At 42.2% G+C, this 25060-nt stretch overlaps 1 protein-coding gene across 1 annotated transcript in view; it reads left to right on the plus strand.

Annotated features, from left to right (window-relative positions):
- LOC311028453 (dolichyl-diphosphooligosaccharide--protein glycosyltransferase subunit STT3B) overlaps positions 1–25060 on the plus strand; it is a 71423-nt gene that overhangs the window by 38004 nt on the left and 8359 nt on the right. Inside the window, exons 4-10 of the mRNA XM_084033030.1 lie at positions 8105–8170; positions 16088–16187; positions 17526–17624; positions 19613–19759; positions 22820–22868; positions 23486–23640; positions 24513–24724. Coding sequence (XP_083889156.1) covers positions 8105–8170; positions 16088–16187; positions 17526–17624; positions 19613–19759; positions 22820–22868; positions 23486–23640; positions 24513–24724 — 828 coding nt within the window. The remainder of the gene's footprint in view (positions 1–8104; positions 8171–16087; positions 16188–17525; positions 17625–19612; positions 19760–22819; positions 22869–23485; positions 23641–24512; positions 24725–25060) is intronic.

Below are 25060 nucleotides of genomic sequence, written 5' to 3' on the forward strand. Positions count from 1 at the left end.
TACACTGTGTATTTTTTACGAAACATCCTCCATGTAGCCAGAAATAAGCCATATTTTCAGTCTTTCTTGGCCTTGGATTTTGAATTATTTATCTTGAAAGGCACACTGGGCATCTTTGTAGACCATGTGGAACCGAGGAAACGGCATGCTGCACTGTAACACCTTCACAATGAGATGACCTTTAAGCGTTGGATTGAAGCTCTCGGGTTAAAGGTTGACTAGCCCCCCTTCTATTTTAGCTTCCTTTTTTAAAATACGCACAGTTAACACAGTGGTTACACTATATTTTTATTGCAGTTTAGACACAGCTTTTTTTAATTAACATCCTTTTTAGTGAAAAACAATAAAATAATCACTCACGACGATATTTACGATAAAGGAAATTCGCCATAATCAATTATTGAGTGTTTTTTAAAAATTTGTATCCCAATGCACGATAAAATCCTGTATCGTCACATTCTTACTACTGGGTTACGAACTGTCTTATTATTCTATTTTCTATGTACCAAGAATATTTTTTCCTTCAGTGATTTAGAACTTAATTTCTGGTTGTCCTTTTTCTGTAAGGTAGTCCTTGACAGAACGAATAAATTTGACACATGAGTAAAACGTAAAAAAAAACAAAAAAAAAACCCTGCATTTTTAAGACTTATCTTCCACCAAGAAAATACCTTCCAAGCTGGAAGAGATATGGAACAGACTTTTCACTGTAGCTCAGTGTGTCCACTCTTTTCAGTTGCATCAGCAGCAGCCTTAAAGCCCCTCGGCTATCTTACTATGAATGCCTCTCGTGTGCGTGTGTCTGTGTGTTTGTGTCTGTGTGTGAAATTCAGCTCTGCCTTAGTTATTGGAGTTGACCTTGACAAACATTGAGGAGTGTTTCTCTCTGTATTGAGCTGTGCCTGTTCAGTGATGCATGCTTTACTTTTTTACTTCTAAACTTCGAAGTAGAAGGATGATGCCAGAACACGATTTATGTGGAAAGGAAACTGGAGATAGAAAATATTTGGATAACCAGTTTAAATGAATTTGTGAGGATGATGTGTAATGTGTCAAATTTGTTTGTAGTTTGTAGCAGAGCGTATAACTTGCAATAATCAGTGTTTTTTGTTGAGGGTACCGGTGTGACACTAATTTCCAAAAGTTTGGCCGACAAAAGAGAGAGAGATTGTTACATGATAGGATGAGACAATCCTATTGGACGTGCAAATAAGCCACGTTACTGACAAACGGTAGCCGAGTAGTTCCAGGGAGACGTATCATTCATGGCTTCACATCAGAGTTGCAGCAATAAGGCAGGCAAATGATGCTCCAGTTTTATTTAAACCTCAATGATAATTCTTTCATTATGCCCGCAGCGTTCAAACATGACCGCCTGCAGCTGTTAAAGAGTACAATCGCAGTTTGAAACAGAGCAAGACCCATAGGAGTTCCGTATTTATGCAGGCATGTATTTTGGAGGCCATACAGCATTGCTAATCAGCATTCACTATATTATGTTCTGTCTTAGTTGATCGTTTTACATGCACAGCACGCAATGAGAGATTCAAGCCAAGCTTAACCCTAAGCTATCCACGAGTGGTGGGAATAGTCAGTCACCTGACGGTTCAATTTGATTAGGTTCAGAGGTTCCCAATTCAATATCGCACATGTATCATTAATCCCTGATGACCCGCCTCAAGTTTCTCGCCCAAAACTACATTTTGCAAGATAACATTTGAACATGCATGAAAACGTCATAATTTACTTTCACCAAATGCAATTTACTGAATATAGCTTGAACGCATCATAATGTCACTCAATGCAACCTGCGTAGGTTAGCTGTTAGCTCTGTTATTTAGCCAAGCAGGACTGTGCTGCCCACCGGCTGCTAACGGCTAACGCCACCAACTCTCCTCCTGCCAATTTCAGCTTTGATTTGTTTTGTTGTTGTTCACAATGTCACATAATCAGAGAATGTTCTATCATTCCTGTGATGATAGAAACTGATAACACTTCACACGTTCTTGGGTCCCCAACGAAACACCTGCCAAGTGTGAAGTACATTGGAGGAATGGTTCTCGAGATATGCGAGGGACGTAACCACAGACGGACAGAGATTCCTTGGCTGATAGTTAGATAATTTAAATGTAAGTTGACTTTCAATGAAACATCCTGCTGACACTAGTAGCTATTAGGCCGTTTGCCCAGTTTTGATTTTAACTTCAAGGCGTTGACTCTCCTTTCCGCTCGAGCGTAAACGTGCTTGCAGATGTGGCTTTCATCCAGGCAGAAGTAGTGATGCCGGTATTTCGCCTACCATGGCTCACTAGCCATTTGTCACAAGTAATAAGCTTGGAAGTAGAGTTGCCGTGGGCTTGGAAGGTTGCTTTATTTGGCCAAGGATTCAGCCATTATGTCACTTTGTCAAATCGTGCATGGAGGCATGGATGCATGTCTACATGCGGCTTTGTGGTGACATTCGTCACTCGGCTTGTGAACTCTCTCATTGTCACTGATCTGGCAGGGACCTGCAGTTTAGTGTCCAGGTGGCTGGCCGAGCGTACCTGTTGTGTTTATACTTCCCATACACCACACATGGCTTTGTGTCTGTTTGCTGGCTCAGTGGAGCGAAACCAACCAACTGATAGTGTCACTGGGAGATTTTACATCCTCCATACAGTGCATTTGCAAGCTAACCAAACATAGGAAATGTGTATTATGTATGTATAGACAGGCTTTTATTTGTACATTAATATATACAAACCACACTTAATTCTCACTGGCATTGCAGATACTTTTTAAAGGATATGCAGCTGTTTTATCAGTATAGTCCGTGTATTTTAAGATAATAATAGACCTTTAGATCATAGGGACTAACATCCAACATGCATTAACTATCCACCAACATATCAAACGTTTGAGTAAATTCAAAGAGCAGCACATCAAACGACTGGTAGACTATGATTTAATTGCAGCACAAGCCTTGCTAATTTACTGTATGTTCAAATGTGTGCATAAAGAGCAAGGAAATAAAGGGATGTCAGAAAGTGTTGCCGGTGGTTGGGCAACTAGTTCGCTACTGCAGAGCTGCTGACAAGTGAATGTAAAGGGTGAACTCCAGCTGAGCAGCTGTCTCTGCATTGGAATCTGGATGAGCTGCATTATGAAATAATGCTGAACTACATTCAGGGTCCCGATGCCCAAATCATATTTATAATCTGCCAAACAATTTTAATGTTTATCAGCCTCTTTGTGTAGACAGGAGGATGCATTTTTTTATTTTCACAGCAGGTATTGGGAAACATTTTAATAGGACTTTTTGAACATTAACAAGATCGCATCCTTACCGATCCAATGTGTTTTCGTCTGAACACATCTGAGATATTTTCCTCCTGTGTTCATCTGAAATCCTGAAAACCTTTTTAACTCCGCGGGAGCAGGGTCCAAAACTAACACTCGCCACTCGCCAATTACGAGTAGATTTTGTCTCTGGCTGGTAAATTTTTAAGACCACTCGCCACTCTGGCGAGTTATTATTTTTTTTTACCGGCGAAAATTTAATTTTTCGTTACTGGAGGAGAACGACGCTGGTATCTGCTAGTTTCCTGACAGAGTAATGTGTCTTTTCAGCAAAGACGATCTTTTGGCACGTAAGCGCGTGATGCCACCATTCAGCGTACCCATTGGTGTTGTTTGGCGCGCCCAGTAGAACTGCTAGTTTCCTGACAGTCACGTAAGTGCGTCGCGCCGTCATTACGGTCGTACGCATTTCAGTAGTAGAAGAAGACGAAGAAGAAAGCAAGGATGTGGAGATGCTGGCCGGATATAGTGGAGCCTCCCGCAAAAAGAAAAGTAAAAGAGCATGCCGATTCCGAGGCAGACACTCCGAAGACCCACGACCAAGAGACGGAGGATAATGCTGCCGCTGCTGTTGTTCCTGCTCCCGCTCCCGCTCAGTCTCAGCCGCCTAAACCTGCTAACGTTAGCCGGCATTTCCTCGAGAGATGGCGGGTCGCAAGGCCATGGCTAGTGCATTCAGCCCAAGAAAAAAAAATGTTTTGTCATGTCTGCAGTGCTCACGCAAAGGGAAAGCGGAGGGGAAATGCGTTTGTGGTTGGCTGCACCACCATGAAGCTAGAAACAATCGTATTCCACGAAAATCATTTTAGATTGTGTATATGTTTATATGGTGATACAGCATAGGTGTTCCTTCCTGATTTCCTAGCTGTTTGTTATTTGCATTTTATCCACTTAGTCATAATTGCATTATTGATTATTCTTTTTGTATGTTATTTGTGTAAATATTTTGTTAAAGCACAGACAGTCATTCCTGCAATATTATAAAAATATCTGTATTTGGTCAAAACTATTCTTAATTGATTTATCTGTATTGCCCGGCAGCCACTTTTACATGAATTAAAAAAAAAACTTTCACTTAAGTCATGTCTTTGAATACTTTGTCCACCACTGGTCAGATATTCATGTTTATATAGGGCTGTTGCAGTCTGGTTGAGCTAAAATCAGAAACAGTGATTCATATTTTAACATACATTGCTACTAGTATTAGTGCATATACTATTAAAATATTGATTGAGAATCGCATATTAGACCCAAATGACATGTTAAATAATACTGATAGCAATTCACAACACTTAAAAGCAATTTTTATTTGGTTGGCTGGTAAAATATCTGCCTGGCTGGTAAAAAATTTCACTTACCAGCCAGCCTGGCTGGTAAGTGAAAAAGTTAGTTTTGGACCCTGCGCGGGAGTCTCCAAAACGCACCGTTTAATTTTCAGGATCCATCCCAAAACTGCCAGCATAACCATTCGTCTCACACCAGAAAAAGGTGTGTTGGGCACATTTGTGTGTCTATTCTAATGGCCTCTTGTCATTTCGTGTGTATGGACAATACATCTCCGAGTGAGGCAGGTGTTCCTCGCTGCAGTCATCACTGCCTCTTAAGGTGATGTGTCCTCAGTGAAGCGGTGCCATCGAGAAATCCCTCTCCACTCACCTACCACCTCTCGCACGCTCCGTTCTATTTGGCGAGGGCCGTGGAAAACAATCATCTCGGCCATGCACCACTGCTTCCCATTATCAGTGTCATTTACCCACATTTGTCTTTGCGTTTTTCTTCCCTCGTCTCCATCTTTCTTCCATCACGTCTCCCTTTAATTGTCTTTGTCCTCTTTTGTCTCTGCCGTTGTTTTGCTCTCGCAGTGTTTTGCCTCCTGCCTCTTCCTTGTTCTTCCCACCTCGCCTTTTCTTTCTGTATCTCATTATTGCGTGTTCGTTTCTTACGCTCTCTTCCTGCTCTCTTTACTCTCCCCCCCCTCCACATCCTCTCCTCCACGTGGCAAAAATACACAGTGCTGCTCTCAAGTCTCAGCCCAATCTTCATTATCCGACTCCTTCATTTTATCCGCTAATAACCCATTCAACTCCACTTGCTTAATCTCTGTGTTTACCCCCTTCCAGCGCGCACACACACACACACCAACTTGCACATCCTCCCATAATCTATAATTGAATCCTCTCACACCCAGGAGAGCTGGTCTTTTTAACACCGCTGCTCTTGGTAACATGAATGCACACACACACACACAGAGCAGCACTGCCTCCCTCCTTTGCCCTAACCCCCCGTGCACCGTGCCTGCATTGTTGTAACAGTAATTCCACCCGTTCTCTTGGCTCGCATTTAATTAGCTGGACTGGAATCACGCTGTGCGACTTCTGTGTCTTGACAAAGCGAGTTGAGGTTGGGAGGGCAGGCGGAAGTGGCGGTTGCGGCGGCACCAGATGAAGATGTGCACGCCTCTGAATGGACGACGCGCGGCTGCACGCTCGGGTGGGAGTATTGTCTGAGAAGAACACAGCAGCTTACACAGTTAAGCTTCTGTTATATTTTCAAGCTGACAAACTATTTTTTTATCGTCACACACACACACACACACACGTATATATAGAAACATGAATACATAAAATTTGCATTTAGCCTATCCCCCCCAAAAATAGGAACAGGGGGCAGCTGTAAAACACCCGGGGAGCAACTTGAGGTTCAGTGTCTCCCTCGAGGACACTAAGACATGCGGATTGGACCTGCAACCTTGTGATTTAATCGCAACCCGATTTATCCCATGACCCACAGCCCCCAGGGCCAGGTAAACGGACAGCTACAGACTCCATCAAGGTGTAGTTGTTCTGTTTATTATCCTCTTGGAGGACGTGTTCATGTGCAGTATATTGCACTACGCTACAAGTCTGGACAGTTACAACAAATTGACAGTATCTGGGCTCCTGCAAAGAGGCTACACGACGCCCTCTGATGCCTAAATGTACCTCGCACAAACCCTTAAGTACTTGCGAACATGAAAAGTGACTTCAGCTTCAGGCGGCATTCACACCAAATCAGGCATTGTGGCGTTACAGTAGGGTTGTGTGGCGCCGTGGGAGTGTCCCTTAAATTGTCCATTTGTTTGACTGAGACACAAATGGGCCACACAGTGCTCGTCTGTCCTTATGGACAAAAAAAACACACATTAACTTTCAAGCACAAGGCTAAATTGAGTGGACTACACATGAAAAATAACGTCACACTCCATTGTGTTTTGGTCATTTATGCTGCCGCTCTTCCCGTGGGCGTCTTTCAGTCAGATGGCCAGTTATGTGATTTGCTACGGCAAGGGGGGACGTCTGGTTGTGTTTCTCTAAAAGTGGATCTGTTTCACCTTGTTCCCACATGGCGTTGTAGTTTTTTTTTCCGGCAGCCTAAACAGACTACGGACATTCAAATGAGCGTCATCCTTGTTTTCACTCTTACACAAAAGAAGCAAAGTCTCAACATGGAGCTATTTATGAGAAAAGTGTTTAGTTGTGCCTTCGGCAGTGTTCACTGATGTGCGAGATTACACCTTTTTACAACTAATGCAGTCTAATAAAAGAGCCCTGCAATAAATCCTACCTTAATTCCTTCATGACTTATTGCAGGTCTGTTGTATTACTGCATTAAACGATAAATGTTGCTCTATGTTTCAAAACTTGGATCAAGGTTTTACAAAAGACGAAAACAAAGTGTCTTTTCAGTTCGCTGAAGAATTGGCCATAAGTGCTCTAGACTGGATCAAAGTTGGTGCCCAGAGCATGGAATAATGAGATCACCCCATCTCACCTAGAGATGTAAATCTCATCTGAATGGGGCTTTAGCTCTGTTGATCCAAACACAACAACAAGGCCCTTAAACTACAAAAGTTTCACCTTCTTCAGAGGAGATCCTGATAATCTGGTCATCTCAGACCTACTTACTGTGGCGCACGTCAACACAGGGAAAGCATAGCTTGAGGGCAGTTTATTTTTTTTTATCTCTGTGTGCATTGACAGCATGAAGCAGCTTCGGTGTGTTTATCTGTGCAGAATTGATCAAGAGGTCTGTCTGGGTATTTGGACGAGTTGGCCCAGCGATCGTTGCAAATCTCAGGCATTGTTGATGCAATCAAGCATCTTAGCAACCTCTACTTCCAGCGTTGGTACTCCGCTTGAGTTAGATGACTCAAAAGAGCACTGTTATGGGTGCTTGCACTTTTTAATGATCTCAAAGTGTTTTTAATGTTAATGTGTACACACGCCAGCTTTATCGGCCTGTGGCAGGGAAAAGAGCTTGTTTACAAGATGTTTTGGTTGGTCTAGTGTGAACTGCTCTCCTCTCACCCGCTGTCTCACCACAGCTGGCTGTTCCACATCTGCTATGATCATTAAAGTGTGATAATTAAATCGCATTTTAAAGATGCACAACATATCAATGTTTAGGACTTTGCAACAATTTTCATTTTTGATTTACACTCTAAGAAATAAGATTCTTTCCAAAAATACTTTCAATGAGGTTTAAGTGAACAAATAGAGTAAACCTGTAGTATAGTTAGCACTGTCATATGGGCAAGATGTTTTACTTTATGCCTATTTATACATACAATCAACAGGTATTATGGTTTAATGATGTATAAAACATACAGTTAACATGCTCTCCTCAATGCCAACAGAAATAAAGAAGTAAATGTATCTCAATGACCTTTGTAAAAACACACTTCAAACTGTTCAACATTCATCTCTCTCTTTCTCTCTCCTAGGTGAAGTCAGTGAAGACGGGCTCTGTTTTCTGGACCATCGGCTGTTGTCTCTCCTATTTCTACATGGTGAGAATATTTCACACACAAACACCGGGTACACACAGATATCACTATCTTTTTAATCTCAATGGGAATTGTAAGTCGAGGCGAATTATGACGTCTTATTCCCATCTTCACATTTACATTATTTAACTTCTTTTTTGTTGTTGTTTTGTTTACTTTGCTTTATTCTTTGGCACTACTTTTTTTTATACGATGTAAATATATGATGAGTTCATCTATTTTTTTGTTTTGTTTTTGGTCTGTGTGACAACCCTTTGGAGACAGACAGTTTTTGTCAATTCTGGTTCCAGTTCTAATCAAGTCCCATTGTTTGAATAAGAAAAGACACTATCTCAGCTATGAGTCGCTAACAGCCATTCATCATAAACAACAATGGATTTAGTTTCATTCTTAGTTTAAAGCAACATTTTCTGTATTTTGGCATGCACAAAGAACATTTATGGTAATTGTCTTGACTGCAGTTAAACACGCTGGAACTAACCGCTCTTGTCATCACAGTGCCGAAGAATTGGACATCAAAAACGCTGTAGTCTCATTCACTGCTGCAGGAAATGCCTTGTTTGTGTGTGAAAACTCAACTATGAAATGTATTGCAACTGTCTTTTATACAGTAGCTCTGGTCTGCAATTGTGCAAAACACTTTGCCTTTAGGAGTTAAAAAGCATGTTTCTCAACAAATCCCACTTTATACTTATTTTGAGCTAGTTTTAAACTCAGATCTGGTTCTTGATAATTAGCCATGCTTCTGTTTGGGAGGCGATTGTCTATTGCCAGCATGGGCAAGGCATGGAGAAAGAGAGGCAAAGCCGTTTTGCCAGTGTTGTCTGCATTATTTATGAATTCAGGCACAAGCCCATCAGGGGATTGATGAGAGGGATGAGATAAAAAAGAAGATCCGGGCTCACTGCCTCGGCGACAGATTGTTTGCGTGCGTGCGTGTGCGTCCTATGAAAATCTCCAGCTTCTTGCTCATTCCAGACTAAATCTCTGTGGCCGGCAGTGAGGCAGATATCAAATGAAACAGATTACCGAAATCCAGCTTCATCGATCACGCTGGGCCACAGCGTCCGAGGGGGCGTAGGGAGGATAGAGGAGATAGGGGGAGTGATGGAAAGATGAATAGAATAGGAGACAGACAAGAATGGAGACAAAAGGATGGAGAGAGGTGTTGAGAGATAAGAGGGGAACAGGAGAGAGTGGACAGAGAGATGGAGAGAAACAGAATAATGAGACAGGGGAGAGTTGTGATGTGTAACTTCCACACTGTCCTCATCAGAAGCAATGGGAACATTGAGTCTCCATGCTTCGTTCTGCTTATTACCACTTTCTTTCCTTGACACCCTCTATCCCCCCCTCTCCTCAGTGATGTGATGTTCCTCTCTACTGTATCTGCAGCCCACCCACTGTTACAGATGAGTCCTCTAGCAGTGGGCAGCAAACTAGACTAGTATGTCTCCATCACCACTACCGACCCCCCATGTGCCCGCACTCCCGCTCTCCTTTTTGTTCCTGCACAAGTACAGCAGCCACTCGTTGACCCACCCTTACTTTTTTATTGCGTCAAACTGTCATTTTAATCAGGATATAGCCAAGGCTGCGTTTCCCCGTGGGGCTTAATTGAATGTGACACTCGTAAAGCAGATATGAAGACAAAGAGGGGCAGAATCCCTGCCTGGATATTGGCATTATCCGAAGGGAGAGGACATAGAAGGACGAGATTAAGAAGAGGATCAGATCCAACTGCTGATGGACATGAGCCACAGAAATGCAACATCCTCCTTTCATCCCTCCAGGGGTGATGGTTGAGTGGGCGAGGGTGGCGTGACAGGGAAAAGGGAGGACAGAGCAAAAGCAGATGCACTGCACTGCTCTCTCCCAAAGCACAGGCTTACTATTCTCTCTAAACCCTCCACAGTCCCCTCCAGCATAACAACCTGTAACATCAGGACGCACCAAAAGCTCCTTTGCTTAATCAAGTATTGATTAAATGCACTGAACACAAAGCGCTTCAGGCGATTGTTTAAAAGATTTTTTACTTTGTTTAAATTTTTAGCCGTTCTAGCAATGTGGCTCTTAAGGATAGTCGATTGTCGGTTGGTCCACACATAATATCTCCAACGACTATTACCTGGATTTCTCATGGGGACCATGAACGTCTGTACAAAATTTGAGTATGAAGCCTATTAATAATGCTATCAGCCAACCAAAGTGTTCACCTCAATATCTCAACTATGGAGCAATCATACTGACATTCATGTTCCCCAAAAGATGTATGATTTTAACTTTTCCTCTAGCGCCAACATCAGATGGACTTTTGGGATTTTGAATCAATTTCCATTAAAACTGAAATTCATGTTCCTCTCAGAATAAATAGAATATCTTTGGTGAGCCTTTGATCTTCCAATTGGTGCCATCGCCAGGTTTTTTTTTGACATTACAATCAGCTTCAGCAGAACTTTGTGTTTTATGCTAATGTTGGCATGCTAAACTAAGATGGAGAACATGTTAAATGTTATTCCTGCTGAATATCGGCATGTTAGCATTGTCATTCTGAGCGTGTAACCATGCAGATGTTAGCCTTTAGCTCAGTACAGCCTCATAGAGTTTGACTGCAACATCTTTTGTGTTTATTTCAGTTTGAAATGGTTACATCACCCAGAGGTGCTCTGTGAATTTCACTGAGCTGCATTCACTGTGAATAGCAAGCCACATTTTGAACCCAAAATAAACAAGTTTGTTGTGATTGAAATGCAGTAAAGGAATACAAATGATGCTGAAGTAACTACATTATCACTATGAGTTTGTAAAAAGGCCCTTGTCATGGTTTACATCTGTCCGCAAGACAAGAAGCAAATAAAATAAAATGCTTGTTTTCTGAATGGAGTTCAGATCGTTCAAGTCTGCTTATGAACCAGAGTCACTGCTGGCGTTGAAGGTGCAGGTAGTGAATAAGCACACACAAAAGGAACAAAATACATGTTCATTTCTATTCATGGATCCAACAAGAGAACACGGGCAAGCTGCAAACCTTGTGCGCACCTACCAATGTGCACACATGCGTGAAAACCCTTCTCTCTGTTCCACGCTCGGTTCGCTATATCCTCTTCTGAGTCGCCCCGCGGTCATCAGATAAGCCCGGTATGAAATGCAGAGAGCGATAACGGCTAAAAGACTTTGCTCCAAACATTTTCTGATCCTGCCCTCACCTGTTAGCCTGTGGCTAGGGCAAAGGGCTGGCTGTTAGATCCATAAATTCAAAAAGAGCTTGCACACACAGACACACATGCTCACACAGCTTTGCTTTGCATGGCCCTCTAATGCGACCAGATGGCCAGTATTTCACGTTCTTTTCTCTCTCCTCCCGGTTGATTGTGCGCTCTGCTGGCATCCAAACATGCGAGAGGTAAATCTGCAATCAAGTGGCATTGAGTTTGCCGAATAACAGACGCTGTCCACCTTCATGCCATGTCAAATGTACTGATCTCCTTGTGAATAGCATGCTTTGACGCTAAACTGAGACGGTGAACATTGTAAACGGTATACCCACGCAACATGTTAGTATTCAGTGCAGCCTCGGAGAGCATTGCAAACAAACATGAATACCTTTTTCTAAATAAAGCCCATTTTTGACTTGCTAAACCATGCTTTAATACCAATTTGGTAAGTGAGCTGTTAATTAAACCCACATGGCAAGCTCTGTAGCACAAGGGTAGTTGACTTTTCATTTAGTGTTTAAATTAAATCAGTTATTAGAGGGGCTAATAATTCTGAGTTGCCCTGAACAGACAAATGGTGACCATGGGACTTTTTCCTTGAACTATCTTCTATCCCTTCGACGTGGCATTAAACCGGCTTTGCTTTTGCCCAGTGAAGTACCCACAGGGAGAAAAGCAAGCCTTGAAAACAATGTTGACTTTGACTCTGGGTCAATAATGCAGATGACAGAGAGTTTAACTCTGAAGGATCAATATATTAAAGAGGTTTTTTGTATTTGTTTTTATTGGGTTATACCCAGAAAAAAACCCTGGCACCGTTGGCATGGTTTTTGTGAATTAACATAAGCTATGATTTCACAAACTTGCTTATCGATTCACAGACCTTCATGATTTAGTAACGCAAGCCTTGTCCGCCATGTCTTTGTGCCTGCTATAGATTGCAGCCAGTTTTGACCAAATGCAGAAAAGGGGGTGTTTATTTACATTTTCTCAATGCACTCTTTTTATTATTGTACATACTTTCTGCATTCTTCATTAGAATTGATGTTTATAGTTTTGCAGCCACAGAGCCAGTAGCACTGCACACACTGTGTTTCCAGTGTTTATTTTTAGTTGGTTCCCCAGCCAGTCAGCAACAGATAAACAATCAGTCACCCCTGTGTCAACTCTTAATTCTGAAATTAAAGTCATTCAGGTTACGGTTCATAAGCTGCTAATTGGCTGTAACTACTGCAAGGCAGAGGTGTCAAAAGTACAGACCTTCTTTACTCAAGTAGAAATATGGATAGTAGTGTCAAAAAGACACTAGTATATGTAAAAGTTCTGATTCAATTTCTTTACAGGCTCTGAAATACACTGAAAGTAAAAAGTATCACTACGAAGGACATTTCCACTGGCTGTTTTTTTTTTTTTGCAAGGCTAACTGAATCTTGCGTTATATTAATACAATTTTTTTTGTATAATTCCAACTAAAACTAATGTGACTAGGCTGTTTTTTTTAAATAAATGTAAAATGTAGGGAGTAAAACCAAACCATTGTCAGTAAAGGTAAATACTAGGACGGTACAGATACCTGAAAATTCAAATGAAATACATTAAGAAAGTATTTGTCCTTCGTTTCTTCCCACCTCTGCTGCCCGGAGATAATTGTAGCTCACACTTTGTTTACATAACTTCACAACTCTTTTTGCTCATCCTCCGTCTCGCTTTCTTTCTCCCAACGGTCTTTCTCTATGCTCTCCTCTCTGTAGGTCTAGTGCTCTCACTGTTTCCATTTGCCCTTTGCTGTAGTCAAGTGTAGGCAATTGAAAACTTGTCAGTGATGTTTTTGTGGAGTCGTTTTTATAGCCATCACTTCCAGTGCAGTGATTTTTTAGCTGACCTCAAAAATGGTTAAGATATCATTTTAGTGGGGCTTTTAAAGTGATTGGTGCTTCTAGCATGTAAAGTAGGATTGTCTATTTTTTTTATGTATTCTATATATGTCAGCTTTTTATAGCTTTGTACTTATGTCTAGTAGTGCAGAGGCAGTATGATGGCTTTATTATCCTTTCTTGAATCGTTCTGTTCATGTGAGGTGACTGTTGGGCAGGGGCCACTTATATGCATTCATTGATTTGATTTTAATTTAATTCAAATTGTTTTAGAGTTAATGTTATAGTCACATTTGGCACATTCAGTTTTGCTTACAGTTATATTGTCTATATTGGAGATTTAATGATAAGTTCAAAGCTACAGTAGCTTTCAATTGCACACAAGTTCACCATTGTGACACATTTTTGTATTGCTTTTCCATTACAGAAAGATTACATACACAACAATGGGGAAAAAATAAAAAAAATGAAAAGATCAGGATTTCCCTGTCTCAGCCAAATCTATTTCTTCCTGTGACATATTCAGTGGTTCATTCGCTTATCGTGTTGTTGATGGTAAATGTCCATCTTTCCCATTCCTCGACATTGCTCCTCTTGAGCTCTTATCCTATGAGTAAATGGTTCGATATCCTATATTTCATTCCGCTTTACCATAAGATGCCAACAAGGCTTTCAACAGATATCGACCGGATTGTTCTTCACACAATATCTCCTGACATATTATCAACGTACAGCACTGTACATAGAAGCAGGTATATCATAGCCCAGAACTGTGATCCCCTTCATTTATTGGCTCCACATCTCCTTCAACATGGATTGTGTAATAGTCGAGTATATTTGGTCATCATTTTCTGGCATAATAAAGAATCTAATTATATTCCTCCAGCAGTGTTCTCTGCAAATATGCAACCTTTTTTCTTCTATAATATGCATAGCTACTTCTTATTCCGATTCCAGCTTTTCTCCATTGTGTGCTGATATAATGCATCTTTGATTTCTAAACTTCAATTATAGTCGTAATTATTACTTTTGTATCTACATTTACATTGTGCTTTACTACACTGACATAAAAGTCCCTTAGTAGTCCTTGTGTAAGGTATAGTTTGGTTTCAGCTCCTGAAGACTCCTAACATTTCCAGCTTTCATCCCTGGATAATACTGTTTTACCACTTGGAATCCATTGCATGTCAGGGATAAAATATCTGTCATAATAAGATATTCTTTGTAGTTGTCTGAGCTCTTCCTCTACTCTATATTTTCTTACTAGATTAAACTATCATTCTAGCGAAATTTTTAGAAAAAAGGAGGCAAAGACCCACACCACTGTCGACATCGGTGGAGCAAGCGAACAGTTTTAAGCTACTGGGATCGGCTCATAACTGTCTGAATTTCTTAAAGGAATACTTCACCCATTTGCATTAAGCTTTGTATCGTTAGAAACCCGGTAGTACTTTTGATTATTGATCCGATCCGGAACAACCACATCAGTTGCCGGCTGTCCGGTACGCTCACATACAGCGATCCAGAGGCCGAGTGTTTACTAGAACTACGTGTCGGTAAAGTTTCTCTTGTTGATGACTTTGAGACGGCGATGTGTGAGCGGGGGACTGCCGAGGGGGGACAGATCAGTGGGAGTGGACTGTGCATTGTGGGAGTTGTTGTCTTCCATCCACATGCACCAAAAAGTCAAGTCAGTTCAATACACATTCACATTTCCACTGGTGAAGTAGTCTTAAGAGGAGAATCTCCCTGTGCCAAGTTCTTGTTAACTTTTACAGAGTAGCACTAAAAAGCATCCTGACTGGTAACATTACAAGGCTGCATGGGATGTGCGCAGCCCCAGACAGCAGGGCTCCTCAGTGGGTGATTAAAATTGCCCCGAACATAATTGGTACCCATCTACTGAGCATCAGTGATACTGATGACAAGAGGTGCCTGCGGGAAGCCCAAGGATATTATTTAAGATATGGCTGACAATACCAAACCTCTTTGTTTTCCCCAATCTGTAATGTTTTTTGAACACGTACTTTCTTATGTTGGGTACCAATGCGTTGTTATAATCTGCCTTTAAACCAAAGGCAAAATTTATATACTAGAAGCCAGACATTGTTGGTTAATTTAGGAAGTCATGTGTCAAGTAACAGATTTCATCATCAGCAAAGAGTGGAATGATGTGTTATTCATTCCCAGCTTTTATCCCTTTTCAGGTCTTTATTCTACTTAATAGGTTTTGCCAGGGGCTCCATAAAAAATGCGATTATGGTTGGTAAATGGCAACATCTCTGCCTGGCAGTTGTTTTAATATTATACTATCAATCAGACTGTGGCGGACTTTTTAATCTGCACTCAAAAATGCATTTGCATATAGACCTTTTAAAAGCAAGAAAGTATGAATACATTAATACAAAAACCTTTCTGCATGGGGGGCTGTTTCGGTTTGACCGCCCAAACAACCTCAACATATTGCCGCTGGTCTGTGATAACAATGTATCTCCAGCTCTTCTTTCAGTTTTGTAACGTGTTTTTAAATGTCTTTTTTTATTTTATTTTAAGAAGCATAACAGCAACGATATGGGAAACCCTTGGGGTCTCAACAGGACTTCAGGGTAGTGTTGTAATGTGCTGTCACTGAGGCAAACCTGACATCCTTCCTGCAAAGCTGATTTGTAGGAGGAAACAGGACAGTCTCAACTCAGTAGGGTTCCCTCCTTTTGAAACGGAAAAAAAACAAGAGTAATTGATCATATGGGACAGTTCCTTCTAAGTGAAGACTGTTTTATAGAAAGGATGCTGTCCTCGCACGCTGACTGACTCGTCTGTGTGTGTTCTAGGTGTCAGCATGGGGAGGTTACGTGTTCATCATCAACCTGATTCCTCTGCATGTGTTTGTGCTGATGCTGATGCAACGCTACAGCAGAAGAGTCTACATAGGTAAGCCGCGCACACACACACACACACACACACACACACACACACACACACACACACAATAACTTTTGGTGTGTGACCTGATGTTAAAAACTTCCTCATATACAGCAGCTGAAACGGGAACTGACCGTGTTTACAGATCCTCTTTCATTAGAAGTGAAATGTATGCAATGAACAAACCACCACTACTAATGCCTATGCCTGCTCCCAATGTCGTCACCCTATATATATATATATATATATATATATATATATATATACATTACAAATACCAGAGGCAGAACTCTGATAGGCTTGTTATTCTCCTGAACACCCAGTTTCCAAGAGCACGGGGCAGCACGAAGCACATTATCTGTTGACCTGAGCTCAATCCGTCTCACCTTCCCCACAGCTGCCGGCATTTATGGTCAAGAAAAATGATAACCCTGAAGAGCATCTTCTACACGTGATTATATATTGCACTCCACAAAGCATGGTCTTTGAGAGCATTGGTAATTAATTTAAGGCCTCTTCGTTGTGAGAGGGCCTTGACCTAACTCTGCGTCATCTCAATCGGCTCTTCAGCAGTCAAATTCTACTTCTACTTGATGATACGAAGGATGGACTAAGTGGAAAACATCCTTTTTCCTTCATTGTTCCTCAAGGATGTCTGCAGCCTCAACCTCTTGCACCTTTTAGTTGCAAATGAGAGATGGATAAATGTATTTTATTGACAGCAGAGACATTAGTGTGTTCAAGCAAGTCCTACATTCCTTGAGCTTCACTCCTTTTGACATCCAACAGCTTCTCTTTTCATAGCTAGGTGTCTCTGTCACTACGAAGGAACATACAGAAAGGAGGGGGGGGGAAGAAAATCCCGATTTAATAAAATGCCTTGCAGTCTATGTTCTCTCACAATTTATCTCTCTGTCTTGAGTCAATAGCAGATGTGTGAGAAAGAGATAGCTGAGGGCAGTCACAACTACTTCAAAAACGAGGCACACTTTTCAGGAAGAGTATGAAATCTTAATTAAGCTGGCGCGCCTGCCAATCCCCCCCAAAAAGGTGGGAGTTGCGCTGTTTTCAGTAGTGTCGTCTCACTTAAGGCCTCCCTGCCACACCGCGCCGAGCCGGCAGCCATTTTCCCCGTAAATGACATTAGATTAGGTATTTGGTATTTACTCCCTCTGAGGTGTGACAGTGAAAATCAATGGACTTTAAATACCTCGGCTGGGGTTGATTTCCCTCAGTAAGACCCAAACTGGAGTAGTGAAACAGAATAGAAGCTTTTAGTGGTGCAATATTTCATTTGGATTGTTTAATTTCTTATCTGATCTCCAGTTGTTTCTTCTCTCTTTACAGCTTACAGCACTTTCTACATCGTGGGTCTCGTTCTGTCGATGCAGATCCCTTTTGTCGGCTTCCAGCCAATCAGGACAAGCGAGCACATGGCTGCTGCCGGTAAGTCTCACCCGCCACTTCCACGGTAGCTGAGGCTGCGTTGTTCTTAGAAGAACGAGTTCCCTTCTAGAAAAGTTTGAACAGGCATGTCATTTAGAGGGCTGTGGTGAAGTTTCTTGGAAATCGTTGCTGCGTTAATTCCAACTCGGTCGCAGCTTTCTCACAAAATGTCACAGCTTCTCACAATTACGTGCTGTTTTGGTTCACTGTCATTGACCTGATTTCCTCCTGCATACTTCCTCCAGAAGTTTGAGGGTGAATGTTGGGCTTCTATTCACGAGGTGGCCAGAAATATGACTACCTAATAAGGCTGCCTAACGTCAGTTCAGTGTCTAAATAGACTGTTTGCCATATCAACTTCATTCAGCCAGTGTTAAGTTCACACCTTGAAACCCACAGCTGCACAATAAATGAATGCAGGTTTAAAGCTACATTGTCTTTGCTACGATGTACCTTGAATTACAATGACATTGATTTTATTCAAACGCTTTGCAGAGCGTTCCAAATGTAAAGTTACATAAAGGAACTTAGCCGAGTGCCTGGAATTTAAACAAGGAGCTATTGATACAATCCAGCGATTGTATTTCAGAGAATTCTCGTCAACTTCCTCCAACCTGCGCTGACTCTGTCAACACAAGGGAAAGGATCAGGTTGAGTGCTGCTGTTCATATAATAAACGTGTGAGTTTACAGAAGCCACTTGCTTGTTATCCAAAGCGCTAACTGAGCCGTGGATGCACACACTTGAAGATTGTTTGGCTGCAGGGGGAATTGGATCTCCCTGCGCTGACATAGTTAGTCACAATCGGAGTTTAGAAGAACACAGGACCTTCCCAGAATATATTTACAAAATGAAAATAAGTACTTCTCAAGCCGCCCATATGGGTTTAGTGCTGTAAGTACTTTTTGTTTTTGGCTTGTGGGTAGTTTATTAAAGCCTCGTCAGTTTCGCCACTCAAGAGTGGGCCCATCTGCTGCCTGACATCACGGATGGGCGCGTATGGTATTTGCATGGTTCTTGTGTACATTTACATCCAGATTGGGAGAGGACCGTCATGGACGGCTGCAGGAAGCTGAGCAGCACCTTTTTTTTGAAAGTTCTGTTAACGCTGCGGCAGGCGTCCCTTTTTTCCCCGTGTGCCTACTACACAAACAGCATTATGAGAGGCTTTGAGAAATCTCTCCTCCAAAAAGCGCCTCTGCCTCCCTCTCGTTTTTTTGGCTTCCCACTTCGAGTGTGTTTTTATATATCGCTGGGGGTAGCAGCTGCTCAGAACATCTGGCGGTAGCATCCAGGGAGCTCAGCGGGAGACCGGAAGAGAGTGACAGAGCCGTGGACCTGTCGGTACCGTTGAGACGTCAGCCCCTCAGGCAGGCAGGCAGGGCCGCGTAGACTGACAAGCGTGTTATCACCGTGGCGGCTCTCCAGGAGACGGGCAGGAGCTTAACCTTGGAAATGGGTGAGAACCTGCTGTGGGCGGTGGTGGTGCTCGCAGAGGAGTAAGGCGATTTCACACAAGATTTGTCAAAGGATAGGCGGTGACGAAAGGGAGGGAAACCAGGTCTCTTTTTTAATGTTTTAGATATCTAATTCTTTAGACAAACAGGGATGCACTGGAGAAACCTGTGCTGAGAAAATGACAGAGGAAAGGAACGGGGGGGAAGAAGTGTGATCCAAGGGGCTGCGAAAAGAAGGACAAGGCGAGGGAGCGAGAAGGGCTTATTCACACAAATCTGTCTCATGCATTTGAAATATGTTGTCCCACAGTATTTGCCTTTGACATTTGCATGAACAGCCAAAGGGCCTATCACAAACTGCAATGTCGAGAATCCTGCCAAACTGACAACGGCGCTTCTTTACCACGTAAAACCTGCTTTGAACCCTGCAGGAGGCGACATGAATTGGGGGCCTCGTCAAATATTCATTTGCGATTTTCCTTTTGTATGTTTGCTCATTCTTTTGTTTCTGTCTGTGGCTTCTATTTCCAGGTGTGTTTGCACTTCTTCAAGCGTATGCCTTCCTGCAGTACCTGAAGGACAGGCTGACCAGACAGGAGTTCCAGACACTTTTCCTCCTCGGGGTCTCTCTTGCTGCTGGCGTGGTCTTCCTCACTGTGATCTATCTCACATACACAGGTCAGCTCACGTGGTTTCACAGTTTATATAACTGTAAACATCTTGTTTTCTGTATTTTCTATCCTTGCAAGTAGAGCTGAAATGACTGATTGGTTGGTTTGACAAAATAGTTGAGCATAAATGCAGACTATTTGCTGCTTTTCTTTGCTTGTGTCATTATAAATTTAATGTCTTGAGTTTTAGATTGTAAGTCGGACAAAACATGCAAAATGAAAACCCCCATGACTGCCTGCAGCGTTCTCTCTCTGTACTGGACCAGTTTTTAAAAATGAGGTCACAAAAAACATGGTCACACAATTTGGTCACTCAAGTGAAGTGTGAAGGCATAATTTTACTTTCTAATTATATCTTTATACTCCAGTGGTAATAGTTTAATCTGATTTGTATATTTAGTATCACTTGGTATCAATACATTCCTCTGAATTTGCCAATATTTGGTGAATAAATAGCCTTTTGTGCAAGGATCAGTTGACAATACTTTTTTTGAGGATGGCCCAGATCTGGGATTTCTGCCATTTTTTGATTTTGTTTTCAGTATTCAGCTAAAAGTTACAGTGTGTTCACACACTATCCCCTGCTGGTCGGACCTCCATGGCTCCCCTGTGGGCTGTCATCAGCATTTTGTTTGTAAAAAGTTAAACCTGAAAGGCAAATGATGATGAAATATAAACACTGATAAGTGATGCTGGAGTTGGGAGAAGTGTTGAGTGTTGGTGGAGGTGCTCTGTGGTCGACTGAGGGCCCTTTTGTGGAATGAAGTGTTGTTTTTGCCTGGCCTGGTTGAACCCTGATGCACACAGCCGGCTGGTTGAACTTTGTCCTTGTTAATGTTTTTCTCCATCATTTTCAGCTCTGCCTGGTTTCAGACCTTTTCAAATGTTGCCTCCTTGCAATTTATTGCCTTTATTGGTCTCCTGCTGAAGAACACAGCCTAGTAAAGATGTTATTCTGACACTGGCGTTGCTTCCTTTTATCTAATGGTTCATTACCTCAGACTGTTCCCAAGAAGGCTACTGTAGTTTACTGTGCAAGAAGAGAGCTCACTTATCCCCTTTGGCTGTGTATGCACACCTTTTCTGCCGTGTGTAATACGCCTTAATAAAGCATGACAACTTCAGGCAGAAGATTATTTACTTGCATTAACCAGCAATCTGACATTCTGTCAGTCCAGATTACACAAACACAGCCAGGCCTTTTGCCCAGTGCAAAGAGATGGTGGCACGTTACATGGGCAGTAATATTGGCGCCCTTAGATTGGTCGCCTGCCTCGCCATGGAACTAATTTGGCCGCTCGTGTGGATGCGAGTCTCATGAGGATCCTGACTTTAACTGGACGTCTGCTAAACGTTGTGATGTGTCAGCTGTCTGACTAGAGCAGAGGGAGTCAGTCAGCCAATTTTGGTTATATGCCAGTTTTCCAGTGAAACTGTGCATGTTCTTCACTGGTCCGTCAGAGTTTTCATCTCACAGAAGAGTAGCTGGGTGGGTTTCCTCTTGAACACTGAGCCAAGTATCGATCGGTTAAATCAGTGTCATATCTCCCACATCTCACTTTTACTGCTTTTTCATATCTTCATCTCGCCTGCTTGGCGCTCTGTGGCATCTTATTTAACACCCTTGTTTTTTTTTGATGATGCTGGTGATTATTCCCTCATTATATTCAAACACATCGCCCACAATCTCTTTTAAAGTGCATCGGAGGATAAGATACAGCTGCATTTTGCTGCAAATATGTCACAAAAGTTTAAACACGGGGTACTCAGACTATTTGTTTGTGTTGTGCGCACACATACAGAGTGTGTGTGTGGTTGTGGGAGCCACCCCAGGCAGTGTTTCAGAGCTGAAATATATTCCACATCAAAGCCAAACCAAAATAAGACATTTGTATGCGTGAATAAAATGCCCTGTGCCGTCTAATTTGCAACTTAAGTGGTTTAACTTTCATTTGTAAACAAGTCAATTCCAGTAATTAATTACCATCAATAGAATACATTTTCAGCATTGGAACAACCTTTTTTGGTGTTTTTTTGTGGAGTGAAATTTTTCTCCAAATGGTCACAAATATGCATCACATGATCTACAAATGAAGAAATAGGATTTACAAATGTGTACTGCGAGTGTACACGGTGTGTTCCATATCTACACACAAATAGCTGGCTCATGTAAAACCGTTTTATATAATTGCACAAATCACAACCTGAATAAATATTCAGATTTGTTTGTTTTGTTTTTTACTTCAATTTCACAGAAGTGACCGCGTTCCCCTGAGAAAAGCTTCCTGTTTACACAAATGTCTAAAAATATTAGTGCTATTCTTTAGTGCACGGATGACCTGATGAGCACGGATCAGGTTACATTCATGAGGAGTGGAGTTGTGAGACTATTTTCATGGCCTTCAGCCTCCTCAAAGATCCACAAATGCATGCTGCGTTTAAGTGCTGGTGGAAAACTGAGACATCTGGGCTTTTGAGATCTTGTGTGATTTCAAAGCCGGAAATCTGTTTTCTATATAGTCAGAATAGCTCATTACCCCTCGTTTAGAACACATACCAAATACAGTATATAGTCCATACAGTAGCCTATAAATAAGAACAAAATGGTTAAATATACTACTGCAACTGTAGGTGATGTCATGGGGGAGAATCTAACGTACGGCAGTCCATGTAGACCATAAGCCCTCACTTACTCATTTAAATCTATTGAGAGTTGGTAAATGTTCTAATCGAGGGGTGATGAGCTTTTTAGAAAAACGGGTTTCTCACTTTGAAATGATGCACAATTTCACCAAAAGCCTCAAAATAGTCTCCAAATTACACACCAAATGTAACCTGTTCCGTTTGCTTTAGAAATAATCACATTTGATCATTGCAAAGGAAAAATCTAATGAAAATATTTTCAGAATTGTTTTAATATATTGTAACAACCTTATTGTCGCTTCCTCTAAACATAAATCAACAAACTTTCCGCAGTCCGCCCAGCAGTCGCCTTCCAGGATTTAGGCAGGAAACCTGAAAATACAAATGATACGTGTTTGTGGTATTGATTGTCTTCTTCCCGTAGGTTACATCGCTCCGTGGAGTGGTCGTTTCTACTCGCTCTGGGACACCGGGTAAGCTCTGCTGACCTTCACACTCTCACTGTCGATGGAACACTTGTTTAGTCGAGTGTGTGTTTCTAAAGACGGCTGTAAACCACCCTGCACCATCCCAGAGGGGGAAACTACAGCACAGGCTCTGTGTTGAACCACGGTCTTACTTCCAAACAACACCAGGCGCCCTGTGTTCCCCAAATGCGCTGCAACGTGTTTGATATTTCAGCACACCCAATCCGTTTTTTGCTGACTGAAGCGGTATGGGATATTTTTTTTTTCGCCCCTTTCTTTCCTCTGGGGGCCGATACTAATTCCTTAATGTGCTGTGTGTTTTCTCTAACCCAGCTGTAATCACAAAACACTTTAGAGGGAAATATTTAATATTGTATGGCAACTGCTGTGTGAAAGCCCGTAATGAATAAAGAACCCAGAGATCAGAAAAACTTACAGCAGAAAAAGAACATTAGTCATCTCGAGTGCTAAATTTGTTCATATTTTACCATAAGGGTGCCAGGGAGGAGAGAGAGTTTTTTTCCACCCTCATAATTCTGGAGTTAATCAGGAAGATCTGTTGTATAATTTGTCTCAATACTCCCAACATGAATAACATCCTGACTGTCTCCCTCGTTCTCCAGCTACGCCAAGATCCACATCCCCATCATAGCGTCGGTGTCCGAGCACCAGCCCACCACGTGGGTCTCCTTCTTCTTCGACCTCCACATCCTGGTCTGCACGTTCCCAGCAGGCCTCTGGTTCTGCATCAAGAACATCAATGATGAACGAGTGTTTGGTAGGAACATTTTTATTCATTTTAATTGCAGCTTTACAGTTTTTGAAACCGGTTTCAGAGGTTTATATGCTGCTGAATTTCCATCACCATTCACTCCTTTAATGATATCCTCAATGTTGCTCAACACAGGACCCTCCTAGCTAATGTAGCAGCCCTATAGATTTATGCTATTGTGCTTTTATTTAAAGCTCTGTGAATGGATTTTTCTTACAGAAATGGACACTGAGTTGTCGATAACTTCCAACCTTATGATTGGATGGGTGAAGCACACTTTCACAACATAAAGGGAGACTTTAAAACCAACTCTATCACAACTTTTATGTTAACGAGAGTGAGACAGCCACGATCAAGGGCAGAGAACCTTTGAGTGCTGGAAACGGTCCTTCAGCAAACCCGTTTCTCCCTCAGACTTAATCAGCCAATTAGAGCTATTGATTAGCCGTGCACCTGTTGAGCCGGGTCGGCACTTCTCAAGGACGGAAAGCAGCCAACACTTTCTCCGTTTAGGGTTTTGAGCTCTGCAAAGCCAGCACAGACTGATTGGGCTGCGTTGCCGCTCAATTTCTCTTTTTCATGTCTTTATCTCGTTCACGCACGCATGCAGGCACACACACACACACACACACACACACACACACACACACACACACACACACACACACACACACACACACACACACACACACACACACACACACACACACACACGCAGGCACACACACACACACACCTGCTCCGTCTCCTCTGTCCTTTACATTCACACAGTGTTTCTCCTTGTCTGACCTTTGTCTGCTTTGTTCTCCCTTTCTCCCCACACATCTCCCATCCCCACGTCTTTCTTATCTTCCTTTTTTTTTCTGTTTTCATTCCAGTGGCCCTGTACGCCATCAGTGCAGTCTATTTTGCCGGCGTGATGGTGCGTCTAATGCTGACACTGACTCCGGTGGTATGCATGCTGTCCGCGGTGGCTTTCTCCAGCGTCTTTGAGCATTACATGGGAGACGACACGAAGAGGGAGAAGCCCCCCGCTGAAGACAGCAGCGACGAAGACGACAAGAGGAATTCTGGGAATCTTTATGACAAGGTCAAGCGAGACGAAATTTGCATTAAGCAAGAAAAGAGTCGATAACTATTTCCCTCATTGATGAGCTCGTCTGTTTGGGTAATCTATGATTCAACAGTGATTCAGCTGCATGTTGATCTGGCTGCTGTCTCTGTCTATTCCAGTCCACCTGACCTGTAATCACGTCATTTCATGTGTTGCCCACAGAATATCCTTTAGAAGTGCTGCTGAAACAGTTTCGTTTATGTAACAATTTGGCACTAATGAAACATTCAAGCCAGTTTCTGAACATTAGGACATCAGTGTTGGATGTCTGCTTATGGTGATGAGCCTCATTGTTGCCCTGCACTTGTGGGG

The sequence above is a fragment of the Eutrigla gurnardus genome (assembly GCF_963514095.1).
Source record: "Eutrigla gurnardus genome assembly, chromosome: 17".
Lineage (NCBI taxonomy): Eukaryota > Metazoa > Chordata > Actinopteri > Perciformes > Triglidae > Eutrigla > Eutrigla gurnardus.